General features: G+C 44.1%; 1 protein-coding gene across 1 annotated transcript in view; it reads right to left on the reverse strand.

Moving 5' to 3' along the window:
• Positions 1-238: 238 nt before the first annotated feature.
• The window catches only part of LOC109891881 (LIM homeobox transcription factor 1-beta), a 31,577-nt gene continuing 9,722 nt past the window's right edge, over positions 239-22,093 (reverse strand). Inside the window, exons 4-9 of the mRNA XM_031827160.1 lie at positions 4,610-4,842; positions 4,218-4,378; positions 3,976-4,053; positions 3,602-3,719; positions 3,156-3,311; positions 239-3,081 (exon numbers count right to left, since the gene is read on the reverse strand). Of these exons, the coding sequence (XP_031683020.1) occupies positions 2,924-3,081; positions 3,156-3,311; positions 3,602-3,719; positions 3,976-4,053; positions 4,218-4,378; positions 4,610-4,842 (904 nt within the window). The 3' untranslated portion in view covers positions 239-2,923. The remainder of the gene's footprint in view (positions 3,082-3,155; positions 3,312-3,601; positions 3,720-3,975; positions 4,054-4,217; positions 4,379-4,609; positions 4,843-22,093) is intronic.

Raw genomic sequence — 22,093 nt, forward strand, 5'->3', positions numbered from 1 at the left:
TCTCAAGACTTAAACATCCTCCTTTAACCTGTCTCCTCCCCTTTATCTACACTGATTGAAGTGGATTTAACGAGTGACATCAATAAGGGATCATAGGTTTCACCTGGATTCACCAGGTCAGTCTGTGTCATGGAAAGAGCAGGTGTTCATTATGTTTTGTACACTCAGTGTAGAAGGAGAAGCCTTGCATCATCCGCAACACACATACTCAGAATAATGTAGGCATATTTAGTCAGACTCTGAATTGACAGGTTATATTGACGAAACGCGACATTACACTCAAAAAGCACACAATGGAAGAGGTCACAGAACATAAAACTTGGAACAATATCTTTCAGACAAAATCTAAGATTAAGAATTTCTCATACCTTCCAGAGAAATGTATCACACAATAAATTATATCCACGTAAATACTATACTGTAAAAAATATATATCATCAGTCAATTATGAGAAATCATATAGGAAGTGGACTCCACAAGATGGTCCCAGTGTGGGTATAAGCTATAGGAAAATACTGTCATCAGTGCTATGTTCATAGTAATAATTATTTACATTTTAAAAGTGTGGCACACACAGCTCATGCTACAACATAAATACTTAACCATAATAGTACAAAATATTGAACAACGTCTATTGTAAGGTGTTTTCGATCAAAGATAAATTACAGTGATTATACCTATAGTAGTACTGTAGTATTCATTGTAACAACAATAATATTAACACAATTATTTTACATTGGAACACATACTTGTTTATCGTCGCTAGGGCCAGTAGTTTTCCTGACCATGTGACCTGAACAGGAAAAACTCCTGGGCCTAAACATACTTTTTACTTATGTTTTACACACCAATTAATATTCAACTTCTACATTTTCGTTTAGGGCTTAGCGTTTTTCCAGCCCAGGACAAACTCCTGCACCTTTTAGTGAATACTTCACAGTATTAAAGAAATAGTTACACGAACGCTAGCTCTGGTCCCGGGTGTTACGAATGGCTTGCTGATGCTGACCATTCCCAAGCAAACCCCACATAAAACCCTGAACCAGAGCTACATGAAAGCGTTACACTTTACACAACCCTGTTTCCTTTATAAGGTTATCTGAATGACCCTGTTAGTCTACTTTATAGGGGTGTTTCTCAATCCTGGTCCTGTGGACCCAAAAGAGGGTACATTTTTGTTTTTGCCTTTCGCACCTGACAACGCACCATCTTGACCACACAGCAGCGCAGAGCTTTCAAGGCCTCCTTCGAGGTGTCCTCCGAACCATGCAGAAAGGTAAGCAGACCAGGCATAACATGGTTTCTTTCTTCTTTCGCTCTCTTTTCAATGTGCACCCTTTTGGGTCCCCAGGGCCAAGATTGAGAAACACTACTCTATAGGACCCTGATGTTATCTACGGTCTACACATCTCCTTTCACTATGTTGACTAATGTGAACTAATCGGGTTACAGGGATTTGTCAATCCTTTCCCGTATAACATTGCTAAAAACCCGAACCGACACACTAACCTGAGAGCAAACTCTAGACCTAAGTTACCTAACCCACATGTTTCACTCATTCCCAAACAAATCGAGCGTGCCACTCTGTACCCTTCAACTCATCTCGACCTCTTATGAAATCTATCTCTCCAATGTTCCTCCAAATCCACCCAGTACCTTTAATCCAGTCATTCATTTAGGCTGAACTCCCATTCACTTTTTGATTTGACTGAATTGACCCCATCCACGCTATGAACCAGTGGCCATCTCCAATACAACGCTTTTTGGGTTGAATCATGTTCTGGAGGCAGCTCTGCCCCAAGCCTGCTGTAACCTCTCTGGTATGCGTCTTCACTCTGCTCCTTAACCCTGCTGCCAAGAAGACTCCCTAACCGTGTGGGCACAACAACCAGGTCAGATCCTGAGCTAATGAATGAAACACTCCCCATTCATTAGCAACCTAATAAGTAACATAGGTTTCTGACTCACAAACACACAGACCTGACAGACCTGGGTTCAAATAGTATTTTCTTTTCTTTGAAATACTTTAGCTGCCCGTGATTTAAGCTTGCCTGGAGCAACGGACCAATTATATGAAACAAATGAGAGAGTATTTGATCAAGTATGTTGTCAATAGGATTTCACATCTGTCTGCTACAGGGAGGATGTTGGGATCAAGCAACAGAGTGTCGGCCGTGTCCGAATACCCATACTTGCGTCCTAAATAGTAGGCCGTTTGAGTATGTGAAAAAAAACCTTTATAGTATGTGAAATCTTGAAGATCTAGTATACTTTAAATGCCCGGATGTCATAGTCATTTTGGCTTTTCATCTAAGTAGAATTCGCTGGGCACTATTGAGGAAGATCATCGTCTTTTCACACCCGCGTGTTCAACAACAACTGATTATCAGAATAGGGGATGCTCTCTGCAAAAAAAAATGTAAGAATGGCGTGGATCAAGAGCGAACGGCGCATTCGATGACGCCTTCTCAGTATGGATGAGTAGTACTTTGATGTTTGTTGCTTACTGCATACGCTTGTACTAAACCGAACGTTCGAAATAGTATGTCATACGATTAGTACACAGTATGCAGTTTAAGTAAGTAATGGGCAAGCCAGACTTCGGACACGGTCTAAGTCATAGTTGAGATCTTAAATGGCTACCTGGGTCGTGTTTGGTATGGAAAAATGTGTGCTTAGTGGACAAATGAAGGTAGTTCCTCCCCGTTTCACTCCCAACGTTTTCCGCCCTACTGAATATGACCCAGGTGTTTACTATTATGCCTTTACTTGGTAAGGTACAATAACCCCGGTCAGATATGGATATGGACCCAGCTCAAGCATGGTTGGTGTGATGACCTTCTGGGCCTTGTAGGATAACCGGTCATTAGCTGCTTCTCTGAGTGGTGATTGGTGGAGTGAGTCAGGGGTCAAGGGTGAGGGGTCAGGATGTGAAGTAGGAGTTCTGCATGGAGTAGAGGCGGTCGATGGGGTTTCCCACCCGCCCCGCCAGGAGCCCACCGTCTGCCGCTGCCAGAAGACAGTCGCCGAGGTGACTGAGGCTCCCGTCGCTGTCCAGATCGTGGAACACAGTCTCTGAATCTAAAGGGGAAATAGAGTAAGTATGTCTGTCTGTTTGGTCCGTCCATCTCTCTCCCTCTCCCTCCCTCTCTTACCGTAGGAGTGAAGATGTTCAGAGCCCAGCTGAGGAGGGGTGAGGCCATGGCGGAACGGCTCTCCTCCGTAGATGTTGGGGTCCAGAGCCAGTAGCTGCTGTCGTGGCAACGAAGGGTACGCCAACAGACCGTCCAATCCATGACCACTCGAACCGTCTGGGAAGAGAGAGACTGAACATTAATCAATGCCTGCATCTCTTCCTCTCGTCCTGCCCCTTTAACTCCAGAGACATTGTTTCACCTGCCTTGAGGTGAGTTTCCTGAAACATTGCTACTTTGGCAAGCTACTTTGTTAATTGTCACGTTTGTAGCGAAAGACTAATCTTCCTGTGCACGAATGAACAAAAACTGTCAAATTAAGCACTTCTACATCTACCGTTTCGCAAGTTAAGTACCAGTTAGCTACAAGGCTTTTGTGAAATCCCTGCTCTATTCCCCCCTCTTACCCTCACTGTCATCGTTGCTCTGTCGGCCCCCCCTGCTCGGCCCTCTCCTGGACCCTCCCAGCTGCTCCTGCTCCTGCTGCTGCTGCTGTTGCTGCTGCCTGCGAGCTATCTTCTTCATCTGCAATGCACAGGACCAACACACTGATAATGGACTCAATGGCGCTATTGCTCTGACGTTCGTTATAAGGATAGTTCTTCCTTGTGTTATTTGGGTGGATTATCCCTTTAACTGTGCTTTAGCCTTTAAAATAAATGTTTGCATGCAGTTTCAGAGCAATTGCGCCATTAGATTCATCATTAGTGTTATTGGTTGTATTAGTGTCATGGGCAGGGGGGGGGGGGAGTGGGGATTCAGGACAGGTCAAATATCTCACCTTTGCTCTCTGGTTTTGGAACCACACCTGCACGACTCGAACTGTCAACCCGGTCTCAGCTGCCAGTGTCTCTCTCACCTGAAGATACGAGAAATTAAGCCATGACACTAAATGGGACTGTGTGTGTATATGTCTGTGTGTGTGTGTGTGTGTGTGTGTGTGTGTGTGCGCGAGAAAGAGAAAGAAAAGTGAAAAAGAGAAGGAACAAAAGAAAGAAACCGTGTTACGCCTGGTCTGCTTACCTTTCTGCAAGGTTTGGAGGACACCTCGAAGGAGGCCTTGAAAGCTCTGCGCTGCTGTGTGGTCAAGATGGTGCGTGGTCGCTTTGACCGTTTGTGGTCCTTCCCTTCGCCGCCCTTCCCCCCTACAGAACCGCCCCCACCATCCTCATCCTCACTCTTCACTGAGGGGTGTGGAGAGAGAAAATAGGATCTTCAATTGACAGACAAATTGGTATCAAATGGTGCCTAGTAGTGAATCCCAATGAAAAAACAAGTCATTAGGTTATCACTGTGTAATTACGTAATCTCCTCCACTTTCTCTATACCGTAGCATAAAGTGCCACCTAGATTTCATCCAGTGATTGTATGGTTTGATTGATTGATTTGTTGGTTGCCCCGTCTTTTCCTGTTACCTGACTCAGTGGGTGTGGGGCTGATGGCAGCCAGCATCTCTCTCTCCTTCTCGTAGTCTCCTCTGCAGAGCAACTGGCCCTCCTTCAGGACAAACTCGTCCCCGCGCTGCAGCCGGCGCTCACACTCACAGCAGCTGAAACAGCCCAGGTGGTACACCTGCCCCAGCACACGCATGATCAGCTCTGAGCGGCCAATCACCTGCAGGCACGCACTGCACTTCCTGACAAACAGCCTATAGGGACAGAGGGGGGAAAGGGTGCGTTCCAGTGTGTAATAGGTCAGGTGTCTTTATTGCAGTCGGGTGTGTTCCATGTTGTCTTTTTTGCAGTCCTGAAGAAGAGTTAGTTTAACGTCACAGTAGGAATACGATAAAGTAATATTCTGAGATGTGCAGAAGACACCGTCTTGACCACACAGCAGCGCAGAGCTTTTAAGGCCTCATTCGAGGTGTCCTTCCAAACCGTCTTTTTTGAAGTCGGGCTGCAGATGATCAGGTCTCACATTGCTTGCAGGAGTGTTGTAATTTCTCACTAACATGATATTAGCAGTCCTCTGAGATGTGCCGAGCGACTGAATTAAAGACAACCTGGAACGCACCCAAAGGCAGAGAGACAGACACAAGATTGCCTGAAAGATTAGACCTCATTTGCACCTGTGGAGATTCTCAACCAAACCTGTGTACGGTATATAATTAAATGTCACATCAGCATTTCCCAGAACTTAAAGCTTGAACATCTAACATATGTTTACTGCAATAACAGTATGTGGTAACGCTTCAGAATGTTGTTCTTCACTGATGACACTTGGGGGCAGTAGTCAACTGATGTGTAGGGAGCCTGCACTGAAGTGTTGGTGGAATCTTGGTCTTTTACTAATTCTTTACATGAATCTATTTAATGAGCTGGTCCAGTGTTTTAGCCCATCATTACCTACTATTCACAATTTAGTAGGATTTAAAACAGAACATGTGAAACAAGCATCGTGCTTGGACAATTTTTTCATTCACGGGGCTTTGTTGTCTACTTTCCTTTTGTCTTTTCATCACTCCTCTCGCGTGTCCCAACCCCTTTCATTTTCTCCCACTCTTCATTCTCTTCTCATCAACATATCAATTCAATTTAAAGGCCCCAAAACTCCTGCTTTTAAATTCCTCTTGAATCCCAGTTGTTTTATCACTCTGCCCCCCATCCCATCTCCCTCCAGGATTTTCTGACAGGATTCCCAATTCTCCCCCCTCCGTCCCTTCTCCTTCGCTCCCTCCCTCTGTAGTTCAGTGAAACTAATAAAGACAGGATTAATTAGATTGTTGTTTAAACAGAGCGATGCCCAGACAGACGCTGTAAACTCATAACCAGGGATTGGCCATAGCATGGGGTTAATCTCTTTCTCTTTTACACACCAAAATACACACACAAACACACACACAGACCCCCCCCCCAGACACAAACACACACACACTCTCTTTTTTTCTCTGTCTCTCTAGCCTAACCCAACCTATAAACTCACACATATATTTACAGGAAACCCAGGTTACTCATCAGTATACGGTGAGTACGTCCATATACTATATATTACCACAATATCTATACATATCTAAAACACCCACACGCCTAATCATATGATGGCATATTGACACTGGGGAAATCCCTGGGTCTGCAAACAAGACTGCAAACAAGAGGTCTGCTGTGGCAGTGACTTAGCTCATAGAACGAGAGAGACCATCGAAATAAGAGAGAGTGTGAGAGAAAAATATTTCTGTCGAGGCAAGAGGCAAGGGATGGCTGGATGAGATGAGAAAGTGACAGGATGACGAGGGACAGAGAGATGGAGGGAAGTTAGAGGGAAAGAAAGGAGAGAAGGAGGAGAAGTGTTAAGGCTCCCTGACTGGGTGAGAGGAAGGTGTTGCTACCCCAAATCTGAAGGGCGGAGAGGGGAAGAGGTGAGAAGAGGAAAGGAGGAGAGGAGAGTGAGCCAGGTCGGCACATTAGAGCTCCTAATCTGTGATCTTGTCCTGTCCAAACCACAGCTGCCACGGATAATCTATCTCAATCCATCGGTCTGCCAAAACTAGCCAACACTCCCGAAAATTACCCCAATCACAGCCCGCCACCGTCACACATACTTACTGAACCAAACACACTCCCTTGCCAAACACACTTACGTGCACACACTCACACACACGGACGCACTCACACACCGATCGAGGAGCACCACTTCACCACTAATCCAGTCACCACCACCACCATCTATTCACTTCACACTCCATTATACCAAGCTGTCTGTCTATAACACACAGAAAGTTCTCTCAAGTGCCTCCTCTTAATTGCCTCATTGCCTACAGCAATTGTAAAATATCTTATCCAATAGCCCCGAAAATGGCTACAGTATCTATTGTTTAAATGTGGCAATCTGCTATTTTTTTTACTTTAACATTCATGACATATACACATTCATAATTGAAGAATATAAAACTTGTGCCTCATGAGTTTAGTTCAATTGTCTTACCCCATCATTACCCAAATTATAAGATTGTTTTACTGCTTTGTTCATAAACAAAGTAATAAAACAGACACTGTATAGCCTTAAAATATTGGTTCAAACTATACATTTGATCTCATGGATGGTCAGTCTTTACATCAATAGCTCTGTATACATTTGAGAGTAGTTACATTTCTCCATCCCTCAGCCGTTTACAAAACCAATGGCAGGGTGGCGGCTTTGTTATTGTTTTAACTGCAGATTTCCCCTTTAAATCCCAGTTTTTGTTTTTTAAGCCCATTTTATACTGCCAGAATTTACTCAACATAAAGGCGACTTGGGACAACGGTCACCAGACCACAATTCCTCTGCAGTGTTTAAATCCTGCTTTTTGGTTACTAATCCCATTTCATAGTGCCATATATTGTAGAATTTACTAAACTTGGAAACTGAGGGCAACAGTCACTGAGGGAGGTCTCTAAGTAGATCAGTATAATCCCCCTAATAGAAGTGTAATTCACAATAGACCTACTAGTGGCCCAATGGCACCATATTCCCTTTATAGTGCACTACTTTTGACCAAGCCCCATAGGGCTCTGGTCAAAAGTAGTGCACTATATAGGGGATATGGTGCCATTTGGGCCGCAATCCCCCATAACCCAGAGAGAGGAGAAATGGCTCATGGCTGCTATCAGAATGAATGGTCCCACTTTAGACAAAACACTTTTTAGGCATAATGAAGCCTTCATAAACCCATTATGAAGCCTATATAGGCATCTCCGAAATTATCACACGCATTCGTAAGCAAATGGGGTTACTTTTCACCCTGGTTGGCACTTTGACCTCCCCAATTCACAGCACCAATGAGACTGACTGGGTTCGGACCCCAGTCTCTTGCACGGCAGTAGGTTACGACTGTTAACCTACTGAGTTAAAGCCGAGACATTAGCTTGGGGGAGTGAATGCAAGTCCTCAGATCTCAGCAAAGACTCTGTTATGCATGTATTATTTGTATGTTGATGTGTACGTGGTGCTGCTTGCTCCTATGTGCGTAAGCATGCATGTTCGGTATGTGTCCATCCATGTGAATGGATTAGTGAAAATGTGCATTGGGTTTTGTATTGTCAGCTATCAGTGGATGTTTGTCTTAGCATATTGGAAATGTAAGTTTAGGTGAGGTTGTGGGTATGGGATCTTTACAGTGAATCTGGATGTTACAATCTTAGTATGGCTTTAGTATAATTTTATTTTGGTGTGTATGTGTGAGAGTGAGCGTGTGTGTGTGTGTGTGTGTGAGTGTGTGTGTGTGTGTGTATGAGCGGATATTGCACTGTGAAGCAGGATGGCTCAGAGCCAGGGTTCGGTAATCACATCATCTCCTTTTATTAAATCTCCCTGCACTGCTCCTGTGTTATTAAAATTTCCCAGCATTCCCCACGATACCGCTCCCTCCGCCACCACCACAAACACGCAAACACACACACTGGCACGCACACAAACATGCTCACGTCCACACACACACGCACACACACACTCGTGACTCACACACACACACACACTAAGATGCACACATTCAAAAACAGGAGGCCTAGTTTAGTAGGGGTGTGGCTTTCAGATAGTTCTTTTTGGCCACCCATGAGAGTCAATGTCATTCCTGTTAATCTGTTCTGTTGTATAGTTATCACGTTTAGCTTCAATGAAGCTTACAGAAGTGTATGAGTTCCCTAAAAGCTTATGTAAATCCCACTGGTGGGATGCAATAAGGTGATATACCTTATTATAATTAATCAATAAGGCCAGAGGAGAGTGAGGTATATGGCCAGTATACCATGGCTAAGGGCTGTTCTTATGCATGACGCAACGTGGTACATTATATACAAAAGTATGTGGACACCCCCTCAAATTAGTTTGGCTATTTGAGCCAAATGCATTGCTGACAGGTGTATAAAATTGAGCACACAGCCATGTATTCTCCATAGACAAACATTGGCAGTAGAATGGCCTTACTGAAGAGCTAAGACTTTTAATATGGCTCCGTTCTAGGATGCCACCTTTCCAATAAGTCAGTTCATCAAATGTATGCCCTGCTAGAACTGCCCCCGGTCAACTGTAGGTGCTGTTGTCAGGAAGTGTAAACATCTATGAGCAACAACAGTTCAGCCACAAAATGGTAAGCCACATAAGCTCACAGAACGGGAACGCCACGTGCTGAAGCACGTAGTTTGGAAAAATTGTCTGTCCTCGGTTGCAACACTCACTACCGAGTTCCAAACTGCCTCTGGAAGCAACGTCAGCACAAGAACTGTTCACCGGGAGTTTCATGAAATGGGTTTCCATGGCCAAGCAGCCACACACAAGCCTAAGATCACCATGCACAATGTTAAGCGTCGGCTGGAGTGGTGTAAAGCTCGACGCCATTGGACTCTGGAGCAGTGGAAACGTGTTCTCTGGAGGAATGAATCACGCTTCACCATCTGGCAGTCCAACGGACGAATCTGTGTTTGGCGGATGCCAGGAGAACACTATCTGCCCAAATGCATAGAGCCAACTGTAAAGTTTGATGGAGGAGGAATAATGGTCTGAAGTTGTTTTTCATGGTCCGGGCTACGCCCTTTAGTTCCAGTGAAGGGAAATCTTAATGATACAGATTACAATGATATTCTAGACGATTCAGTTTGGGGAAGGCCCTTTCCTGTTTCAGCATGACAATGCCCCTGTGCACAAAGCGAGGTCCATACAGAAATGATTTGTAGAGATCGGTGTGGAAGAACCTGACTGGCCTGCACAGAGCCCTGACCTCAATCCCATCAAACACCTTTGGGATGAATTGGAACGCTGACTGCGAGCCAGATCTAAGTGCCCGACCTCACTAATGCTTGTAGCTGAATGGAAGCAAGTCCCTGCAGCAGTGATCCAACATCTAGTGGAAAGCCATCCCGGACGAGTGGAGGCCATTATAGCAGCAAAGAAGGGGACCAACTCCATATTAATGCCCAGAATTTTGGAATGAGCTGTTAGACGAGCAGGTGTTCACATACATTTGGTCATGTAGTGTATATTGGCCATAAATCACAAACCCCCGAGCAGTGGTGGAAAAAGTACCCAATTGTCATACTTGAGTAAAAGTACAGACCCCTTAATAAAAACTTACTCAAGTAAAAGTGAAAGTCACCCAGTAAAATGATTGTTGTTTCTAAATATACTTAAATATAAAAATACAAAATGTAATTGCTAAAAGTAAAAGTACAAATCATTTCAAATTCCTTATATTAAGCAAAGCAGATGGCACCATTTTTTAAATTTTATTTTTTTATTTTTTTATTCACGTATAGCCAGGGGTACACTCCAAAACTCAGACATAATTTAAAAACAATGCATTTATATTTAGTGAGTCTGCCAGATCAGAGGCAGTAGGGATGACTACGTGTTCTCTTGATAAGTGCGTGAATTGGACCATTTTCCTGACCTACTAAGCATTCATCGTGTAACAAGTACTTTCGGGTGTCAGGGAAAATGTATGGAGTAAAAAGTAGTTGTCAAAAATATAAATAGCAAAGTAAAGATACCCCCCAAAAATATTTAAGTTGTACTTTAAAGTACTTTACACCACTGCCCCCAAGGTACCTTATTGCTATTATAAACTGGTTACCAACGTAATTAGAGCAGTAAAAAGAACTGTTCTGTCATACCCGTGGTACACTTAAGGAATACGGCCCGAGGGGGTGTGGTATATGGCCAATATACCACGCCTAAGGGCTGTTCTTAACCACAACACAACGTGGAGTGCCTGGATACAGCCCTTAGCCATGGTATATTGGCAATATACCACAAACCCCCTAGGTGCCTTATTGCCATTATAAACCGGTTACCAATGTAATTAAAGCAGTAAAAAATGTTTCGTCAGACCCTATATCTGATATACCACGGCTTCCAGCCAAATCAGCATTCAGGGCTCGAACCACCCCAGTTCATAATACAGTATGTAATAAATGATCTTCATATTATAGATTGAAGAATGTGTCAAATGCAAAAACAAAATAACAGGTCGACAAATAAAATATATCTGAAAATAATTGAAGGATTACATTTAAAACAGAGGTCCACTCAGAAGGAGAGTAAAAAATACCCAACTGATAGTTAAATTAACCAATGTTTGGGTAATCCCAACAACCCAAAAAACAACTGGCTGGGTCAAAATAACCCAGCATGTGTTCTGTCCAATATTTACCCAGTGCTGGGTTACCAAATAATCCAAATTGGGTTGTTTTTAACCCAGCATTTCTTGGAGTGTATGCGTCTCAGACACGGTACATCACAGAACAGTGATATACAAACAGAAACAACTTGCAATCACACACACATATGCAGATGGAAGCCATTTCCTTCAAAGCCTATGTGTACTTATAGACAACGTGCATCAGACAGTCTTATTTGATTTCCAAACATTTTGAGCTATACGGTATGAATGACCCTCTGATTAGTTTAAAATACAATATCAAGGTTTATTGCTAATGATTAGCAGACCAGTCTCTCCGTACACTTTTCTTTTCTCAACTATTTAGACTGTTCCTGATAATACTTGAGATACTCCATACTCCACATCTGATCTCGACTGAAAGATTTGACCCTTTAATGACAGCTCAGATATGGCATAACATGACCACATGGAACATACCTGCAAAGAGTAACGACTGAAAACTGTGCAGAACACTGTGCTTGATGCTTGGGAGAGTGTGAGAGGAATGTGTGGATGTGTGCGAGGATATGGATGAGTCTCTGTGTGTGTGTGTGTGTGTGTGTGTGTGTGTGTGTTTAGATAAAACAGCTAATCCCCAGGCCACCAGAACGCAATATCCTGTCTGGCGGTTTCTCATTTCCTGTCTCTCTCTGGCGGAGCGGGGTGCAAGGGGGAGGGAGCAGGGGGAGGGGAGGGGACCCGTTGCCCCAGAAACAGGAGATACAGCCCCCCGATTTGAGAATGTTGACACCGCTCTCTCTCTAGCTCTCTCTGTCTCTCTCCCTCCCTCCCTCCCTCTCTCGGGTCCACCCCCCCATCTTTCCTTTTCTCGCTCTTCTTTTATTATCTCAGATTTAATAACGGCGAGGCGAGCAGCTTGTTCTTCCATGAAACATTTATTAGCTGTCTGTAATGAAATTGTTGTGGGGGAGGCCAGATGATTGGGGCTCATCGGGCATTATGCAAAAACCGTGGCAATATTACTAGGGGGTGACACAGACACACCTCACCTTCCTGCTCTTCTGTCTTCTCCTCCATGGATTTCATCTTCTCCTAAATCTCCCTCTTTTTATTTTATCCCATGCTCGCCCCCGATCTGCAATTTATCTTCTCTATCAACTTTCTCCAACTTCTTCTCGTTTTCAGTCACCTCTCTGTTCTCTTTCTGTCCTTCCTCTCTGCATAGCTTTGACACAATGCATGCCTTGATATAAATCACTGTAAGGTTCTGTCTCTCCATCTCTATTCTCTTCCTACCTCTTCTCTCTCTTTCTCCTGCATCACCTGTTGACCTGAGCTGGGAGGTGACGTGAGAACCCTTACTGTGTGTCTGGTGGAACAGAAGGAATGTCTGAAATAGCACCATTTTCCCTATATATAGAGGCACTACGTTGACCAGACTGGCAACCTGTCCCTATATAGTGCACTATAGTGAAATACTTTAAATTACATTTAATGTCATTTCAGATAGAGACAAGATATTCCGTTAAAAACCACAATACTACTCCTCAATCTGTATATGGAGTACTAAACGTGGCTCTGTCTGTCTGTCTGTCTGTCTGTCTGTCTGTCTGTCTGTCTGTCTGTCTTCTGTCTGTCTGTCTGTCTGTCTGTCTGTTCTGTCTGTCTGTCTGTCTGTCTGTCTGTTGTCTGTCTGTCTGTCTGTCTGTCTGTCTGTCTGTCTGTCTGTCTGTCTGTCTGTCTGTCTGTCTGTCTGTCTGTCTGTCTGTCTGTCTTGTCTGTCTGTCTGTCTGTCTGTCTGTCTGTCTGTCTGTCTGTCTGTCTGTCTGTCTGTCTGTCTGTCTGTCTGTCTGTCTGTCTGTCTGTCTGTCTGTCTGTCTGTCTGTCTGTCTGTCTGTCTGTCTGTCTGTCTGTCTGTCTGTCTGTCTGTCTGTCTGTCTGTCTGTCTGTCTGTCTGTCTGTCTGTCTGTCTGTCTGTCTGTCTGTCTGTCTGTCTGTCTGTCTGTCTGTCTGTCTGTCTGTCTGTCTGTCTGTCTGTCTGTCTGTCTGTCTGTCTGTCTGTCTGTCTGTCTGTCTGTCTGTCTGTCTGTCTGTCTGTCTGTCTGTCTGTCTGTCTGTCTGTCTGTCTGTCTGTCTGTCTGTCTGTCTGTCTGTCTGTCTGTCTGTCTGTCTGTCTGTCTGTCTGTCTGTCTGTCTGTCTGTCTGTCTGTCTGTCTGTCTGTCTGTCTGTCTGTCTGTCTGTCTGTCTGTCTGTCTGTCTGTCTGTCTGTCTGTCTGTCTGTCTGTCTGTCTGTCTGTCTGTCTGTCTGTCTGTCTGTCTGTCTGTCTGTCTGTCTGTCTGTCTGTCTGTCTGTCTGTCTGTCTGTCTGTCTGTCTGTCTGTCTGTCTGTCTGTCTGTCTGTCTGTCTGTCTGTCTGTCTGTCTGTCTGTCTGTCTGTCTGTCTGTCTGTCTGTCTGTCTGTCTGTCTGTCTGTCTGTCTGTCTGTCTGTCTGTCTGTCTGTCTGTCTGTCTGTCTGTCTGTCTGTCTGTCTGTCTGTCTGTCTGTCTGTCTGTCTGTCTGTCTGTCTGACCATACCCCCTGTGGACGACTGTGTATGAGCCAAGAGCAACAACATATCCCTAACACACTCCTACACTCCCTCAGACTGAACTATAGTGAGTGCAAACACATGGGATGAATTCCTAACAATTCTACAAATAATTATTCAGAATGGATATCATAGGCTGCAATAGGCTATGCTTCGGTTCTGACTGTGTGCCGCATTGTACAGTAGGCTTCTACACCTGCATTGCTTGCTGTTTGTGGTTTTAGGCTGGGTTTCTGTACAGTACTTTGAGATGTCAGCTGATGTAAGAAGGGCTACACAAATACATTTGATTTTATTTGATTTAGGCTTGCTGCAGTTGTGTTGATTAATCAGCTGTGTGGGTTTTGGCACATCTTTTTTTAGCAGTATATATGTTTTAGCAGTATGGGGCAGAATGTCTTATGCTTGATTTAACCCATTCTTTCCACTGTGCATACTAACTAACTATCCATCTCCTAGCACAGTTATACTGTATATTATGGTATAGACAGAATATAACTATATACAGGTACTGTGCATATATAGTTCTTCTCTTAGGCTTGTCATCACTGGAGTGGCTGAGTACATTTGGTAATTAGCGCTGTGTCCAATCAACCCCCTCCCTCCACCCCACCTTCCCTCTCCCCCTGTCCTGAGACACAAAGAGGCGCTGAGCGGAGAGACGATTAAGAGAAAACGAGGGATAAACGGAGAGATAAACTGATTGGTGTCATCACTGCTATCAATCTCAACGAGCGGGAAATGAGGTTTGGAATTGAGAAATATTATTACAAACCAGACAGTGATGAACGAGGTAATGGAGAGAGGGGGAGCGGGAGAGGGAGGCGGGAGGAGCGTGAGGGGGACGGGTGGGAGAGATGCTGTATCTGTGTGGAAGACCTATGGTTTCTCTGTTCTCAATCCCAGCATAGTACAACAGGGATTCCACATAGAACCACGTAAGATGAGAAGGTGGGCTTCTGGCCTGGCAGTTTGAGAGATTGTTTGGTCAGTGAACATTGGACTTGGCTGTGACTCTTGGGGCCTCCGCTCCCGTGTGACTGTGGGAGTCTCCCCTCTCCCCTGCTCCAGACAGGGTCTCCTTGTCCCCCACCCCACAGAGTGATCTATTAGAGCCAGCATTGCAGGGCCAGAGGGTCGGCTCTAGCAGTTACCGGCGATACCACCTTGGGTGCAGATGCCTGTGTGAGTGTGGAATCGATTCCCAGCCCCGCCGTACTTTCCACACAAACCTCTCACTATCATTTCCGGTCTCTCTCTCTATAATGTCTCTACTACTAAAAAAAATCAATGGTGTTTTACCACCAGCTATCGTGATACAGTGATGTCCACTGTGGTGTCCTACATGTTGATATCCACTCCATGTGTGTGTGCAGTAGGAGCAGGCTATGTGCTGCTTGGTGGTGGTGTTGGTGGGAGGGGGTAGGCCTCCCACTCCAGACTGATATTGAACCTGGGTTCCAGGCTCCTCCAGGCTCTAGTCACCCGCCGGGCCCCCAGGGCGCAGGGCCTTTATTGGTCTGAGACCTGGGTCAGCCTAGAGACTCTGCTCTCTGTCACTCTGTGGGAAGTGTGTGTGGAGTGTGTATGCGTGTGTGTGTGTATCAGAGTGTGAGGGGGATACTGGAGAGTCTGTACGGGCAGCGGTCTCTTGGAAATTGTTTGCAGTAAACACACACACCTCTCACTTAAGAAAAAAGACAAATATGAAAATATTTGAAAACAATGGCTAGACAGAGATACTGTAGCGGGAAGAGGCAAACATCTGGGCACAGCAGAGTAGAACTATGCTCCTCACGTAATGAGTAAACCTAACCCTAGCTTCAACCACTACCATTACCCTAGCTTTAACCACTACCCTTACCCTAGCTTCAAGTCCACATCCCAGTTCAACCATAACCCTAATCCTAAATCCAGTTCCAACCATAATCTCCCAACTCCGAATTCACAATTTAACCCCTGATTAGCTCCCCAAGCTAATACCTATGCTTAGCTCAGCAGGCTAACACAGTCTTAGAACTAACACAGGAGACCTGGGTTTAGGAGACCCAGTCGGTCACTACAAGGTCAATATGAGAGTGCTATGGGAATGATACAGTAAGGGCTCGATTCAATCAGATCGACTTTAGCCCACGATAACCAACTTCTGCATAGCGGTATATTTTTTCATTTAGGCGATGTCGGAGGTGGAACTGCGTTGGAACTGTCCAATCAGAAGCGGCTTCCCATGTTATACCCATCACAGACATGCAAATCGCATTTGTATAAACTGATTGAATCTATGCTTAATCTTGGAACTCTAGGGGAAGTATTTTCATTTTTGGAAAAAAAACGTTCCTGTTTTAAACTAGATATTTTGTCAAGACAAGATGCTAGAATATGCATATAATTGACAGCTTTCGATAGAAAACACTCTAACGTTTCCAAAACTGTAAAGATATTGTCTGTGAGTATAACAGAACTGATGTTGCAAGCGAAAGCCTTCCGGAAGTGCCCCAGGTTTTGAAAGCGCTGCGTTCCAATGACTCCCTATTTGGCTGTGAATGTACCATCAACGAGCTTACGCTTTCTACGCATTCCCCAAGGTGTCTACAGCATTGTGACGTAGTTTTACGCATTTCTGTTGAAGAATAGCTGTAGGCGAGCACATTGCGTAAGTGGTCACATGGTGGCTCCGCGAGAGATTCTCGCGTAAAGTACAGTGGTAGCCATTACTCCCATCAGTCCTAGAGAAAAACGAATTGTCCCGACGGATATATTATCGAATAGATATTAGAAAAACACCTTGAGGATGGATTCTAAACAATGTTTGCCATGTTTCTGTCGATATTATGGAGCTAATTTGGAGAGAAAAAATTGGCGTTGTGGTGACTGCAATTTCCGGGCCTATTTCTCAGCCAAATGTGAAGAACAAACAGAGCTGTTTCGCCTACAAAAATAATCTTTTGGGAAAAAATGAACTTTGGCTATCTACCTGGGAGTCTTGTGAGTGAAAACATCCGAAGTTCATCAAAGGTAAACGATTTAATTTGATTGCTTTTCTGATTCCTTTCCGTGACAAGGTTGCCTGCTGCTAGCAAGGCATAATGCTATGCTAGGCTATTATAAACTTACACAAATGCGTCTAGCGTTGGCTGTGAAGCATATTTTTTTAATCTGAGATGACAGGGTGATTAACAAAAGGCTAAGCTGTGTCTCAATATATTTAATTTGTGATTTTCATGAACAGGAATATTTTCTATGGATATTTATGTCCGCTGCGTTATGCTAATTAGTTTCAGGCGATGATTACGCTCCCGGATCCGGGATGGGTAGTATCAAGAGGTTTTAAGTAAGAGATCATTTGCAATAACGTACAGCAGATAAAAATCGGTCAAAAACCAAAAGCCCAAACATCAGCACACACATACAACTCCAGACCGCAAAGGGTTACAGCAAAGAAACAGATCAAGCTTTCCACTATTTCTGCTAAATTCTTAGACACACAAACACACACACACACACACACACACACACACACACACACACACACACACTCAACCCAAATTCTCATACACACTCCTCCCGTACATCATACAGTACACACACCTGCTCACGGTTGAGGGGGAGCCGGGGAGTGGTGTGTGTGTGTGTGTGTGTGTGTGTGTGTGTGTGTGTGTATGTGTGAGAGAGAGGTGCTGATGGAGTGACTGCAGGGAACACAAGGAGACATTGTTACTAATCTTCTGAAGGTCACCAGTAAAGACGTGTGCCAAGTCTCTCACAGAGACAGACACATACTGTACTCACACTATATAGAAAGAGACTCATCATATACCCACTATATTGTGAGGCAGGTAGCCTAGTGGTTAGAGCGTTGGGCCAGTAACCGAAAGGTTGCTGGATCGATTCATCGAGCTGACAAGGTAAAAATCTGTCGTTCTGAACAAGGCAGTTAACCCACTGTTCCCCGGTAGGCCATCATTGGAAATAAGAATTTGTTCTTAACTGACTTGCCTAGTTAAAAAAAGGTTATATTTTAAAAATATACAGAGAGAGAATCAACATATACACACTATAGAGAGAGAATCAACATATACGGTGCCTTGCAAAAGTATTCATCCCCTTTGGCGTTTTTCCTATTTTGTTGCATTACAATCTGTCATTTAAATGGATTTTTATTTGGATTTCATGCAATGGACATACACAAATGTGACGACCCTCCCACTTTGTCTGCCGAATTCTTTCTCTTTGCTCTTGTTTTCCTTAATAGGATGTTGGTCGTCAGCGAAATGGGACACACCTGGGCTCATTTTTGTGGCCAGTTTGTTTGTTATGGCACCGTTCATTATCACATTTATGCATGCAAACACTCACTTACACTACTGACTACACACACACACACACCATGTTAATTGTTTTTAGTTTACTTTAGTTAATAAATATATTTTGTTATTCCTTATCTCCACTTTGTCTCCCTTTTTATTATGAACTTTGAGCCGGTTCGTGACGTGTGGAGGCTCGTCCGGGATCATAAGGTTGATTCCTAGACATTTTGGCGTGTAGCACTTTGTTGCATTATGAAGGACTAACACTAGTGTCATTGGGCTTACTAGTATGTGTGTGTTCGGGAGACAATGTGGAGTTAATGTTTGAAAACTCTGTAGGTGATTTTGTTTGCATCTTTTGATTACAGCTTTTGAGTTGTAATGTTTAGTGCCCAGTATTGGCTGCCTTTGTTTGGATAACTTGCCACTGCGGTGGCTAGTTGGTTGTGTGCTGCGTTGGAGAGTATATTGGTTAGTTTCCAGGCCCCTGCCCAGGCTGGAGACTCTTACTCTACTTCCTGTTGGGACATCGGTCTGAGGCGAGTACAATCGGCTATGTACCTCAGTGGGAAATTTGGGTAGGGTTGTGAAACTTGCTACCCAGAACTATAGCCTTTTTTTCCCCCCGTTAGGCTTGGCGACGTGTTTCACTTTGGAATACGTTAGGCATGGTTATTTTGTTTATTTTTGTGTGGTGTCCGTGGACTGAGCAGTTGTCTCTGGGGCACATCTATGGCTTGGGGGGAATCTGCCAGCTTGCTTCTTTTTTCCCCCAAGTGGGCTACAGTATGTAATTACCCACCACAAATCCGCAAAAAGACTAAGGTGGAGTTATTGTAGGTTTTGGGGAAGCTCCATATGTATCTCATCTCTCTTCTGTGGTGCCCATTGTGATTGTCATTTTTCTTCTAGTGGTCCGGCCTGCTCAGCAGGGGGGGAAGAGCAAGATTTTTTGTTGTTGTATTTACTTGTGACTATGGTGTCTAAAGTAGACGTGTTCATTTGCTTTCCATCAGAGGAACTGCTAAAATCATGTACGAAAGAACAGCTGTTGCAGATCGCTGAACACTACAAGATTGAAATGAGTGAAAAAACGTCAAAAATGATGTTGGTGTTGCCAATATGTAATGAGAAGGACCCTGAGATGTTCTTTTCGTTTGAGCTTGTTGCGGATGTGCCCTGTTCCTGAATGTCTACGTGACGAACCATTGTTTGGGATTGTCCTTTTCTGTCGCTCCTGTCTGTTCCCTCCTGGTCTCGTTTTCTTCTTTCCTCTTAAATGTTGCGTCCTGTGTGCAGAGGTTGCTGGGGAAAGTGAAAGTGTGAACACGTACCCCCTCGTCAATTTGGGACGCAGAGGCTGGGTCAATTTGGGACGCAGAGGCTGGGTCAATTTGGGACGCAGGGGCTGGGTCAATTTGGGACGCAGAGGCGGGGTCAATTTGGGAAGCAGAGGCTGGTATGGTTTTCCGTGGTCCTTGTTGGTCCTCGGTTTTATGGGACGGGGGTGTGACGACCCTCCCACTCTGCCGAATTCTTTCTTTTTGCTCTTGTTTTCCTTAATAGGATGCCGGTGGGAGGAGCCAGGAGGGTCATGGAAAAATGGGACACACCTGGGCTCGGGTGTCCCAGGATAAATACACCTCTTCCCCAATCATTGGGGAGACTCTCCATGCAGACACTTATAGATTTTGGTTGTGGCATTTTTGTGGCCGTTTGTTTGCTTTAGCACCTTTCAACACCCCTCATTATCATATTTATGCGCGCAAACACTCGCTTACACTACTGACAACTGACTACACAAACCATTGTTCATTGTCTTTAGTTTACTTCAGTTAATAAATATATTGTTATTCCTTATCTCCACTTTGTCTCCTTTTTTGTTACGAACTTCGTGCTGGTTCGATGAGAAATTACTTTTCTCATTTTTTACTGAAAAGTGGTGCATGCACTTTCCCCCCCCATAGCCCCCCTTTGCTATGAAGCCCCTAAATAAGATCTGGTGCAACCAATTACCCTCAGAAGTCATATAATTAGTTAAATAAAGTCCACCTGTGTGCAATCTAAGTGTCACACGATCTGTCACATGATCTCAGTATACAGTTGAAGTCGGATGTTTACATACACCTTAGCCAAACACACCTAAACTCAGTTTTTCACAATTCCTGACATTTAATCCTAGTCTTAGGTGAGTTAGGATCACCACTTTATTTTAAGAATGTGAAGTGTCAGAATAAGAGATTCAGTTCAGTTTTTATTTCTTTCATCACATTCCCAGTGGGTCAGAAGTTTACATGCACTCAATTAGCATTTGGTAGCATTGCCATTCAATTGATTCACTTGGGTCAAACATTTCGGGTAGCCTTCCACAACCTTCCCACAATAAGTTGGGTGAATTTTGGCCCATTCCTCCTGACAGAGCTGGTGTGACTGGGTCAAGTTTGTAGGCATCCTTGCTCGCACACACTTTTTCAGTTCCGCTCACAAATTTTCTATAGGGTTGAGGACAGGGCTTTGTGATGGCCACTCCAATACCTTGACTTTGTTCTTCTTAAGCCATTTTGCCACATCTTTGGAAGTATGCTGGTGTCATTGTCCACTTGGAAGCCCCATTTGTGACCAAGCTTTAACTTCCTGACTGATTTCTTGATGTTGCTTCAATATATCCACAATTTTCCGTCCTCATGATGTCATCTATTTTGTGACGTGCACCAGTCCCTCTTGCAGCAAAATACCCCCACAACATGATGCTGTCATGGTTGGGATGGTGTTCTTCGGCTTGCAAGCCTCCCCCTTTTTCCTCCAAAAAGAATGGCCAAACAGTTCTATTTTTGTTTATGGCCTTTCAGGTTATTTCGATATAGGACTCGTTTTACCGTGGATATAGATAATTTTGTACCTGTTTCCTCCAGTATCTTCACAAAGTCCTTTGCTGTTCTGGGATTGATTCGCACTTTTCGCACCAAATTACGTGCATCGCTAGAAGACAGAACATGTCTCCGTCCTGAACGGTATGACGGCTGCGTAGTCCCAAGGGTGAACCATACTTGTGGTCTACTATTTTTTTTCCGAGGTCTTGTCTGATTTCTTTTGATTTTCCCATGATGTCAAGCAAAGAGGCACTGAGTTTGAAGGTAGGCCTTGAAATACATGCACAGGTACACCTCCAATTGACTCAAATGATGTCAATTAGCCTATCAGAAGCTTCTAAAGCCATGAAATTGTTTTCTGGAATTTTCCAAGCTGTTTAAAGGCACAGTCAACTTAGTGTGTGTAAACTTCTGACCCACTGGAATTGTGATAGGGAATAATAAATGAAATAATCTGTAAACAATTGTTGGATAAATTACTGTGTGATGCACAAAGTAGATGTCCTAACCGACATGCCAAAACTATAGTTTGTTAACAATAGATTTGTGGAGTGGTTGAAAAACGAGTTTTAATGACTCCAACCTAAGTGTATGTAAACTTCTGACTTCAACTGTATATACGCCTGTTCTGACAGGCCCCAGAGTCTGCAACACCACTAAGCAAGGGGCACCACCAAGCAAGCAGCCCCATGAAGACTAAGGAGCTCTCCAAATAGGTCAGGGACAAAGTTGTGGATAAGTACAGATCAGGGTTGGGTTAAAAAGAAAATCGGAAACTTTGAACATCCCACAGAGCGCCATTAATCTATTATTAAAAAATGGAAAGAATATGGCACCACAACACACCTGCCAAGAGAGGGCCGTCCACCAACTCACAGACCAGGCAAAGAGGGCATTAATCAGAGAGGCAACAAAGAGACCTAAGATAACTCCGAAGGAGCTGCAAAGCTACACAGCGGAGATTGGAGTATCTGATCATAGGACCACTTTAAGCTGTACACTCCACAGAGTTGGGCTTTACAGAAGAGTGGCCAGAAAAAA

Source organism: Oncorhynchus kisutch, linkage group LG6 (genome assembly GCF_002021735.2).
Source record: "Oncorhynchus kisutch isolate 150728-3 linkage group LG6, Okis_V2, whole genome shotgun sequence".
NCBI classification, from domain to species: Eukaryota; Metazoa; Chordata; class Actinopteri; order Salmoniformes; family Salmonidae; genus Oncorhynchus; species Oncorhynchus kisutch.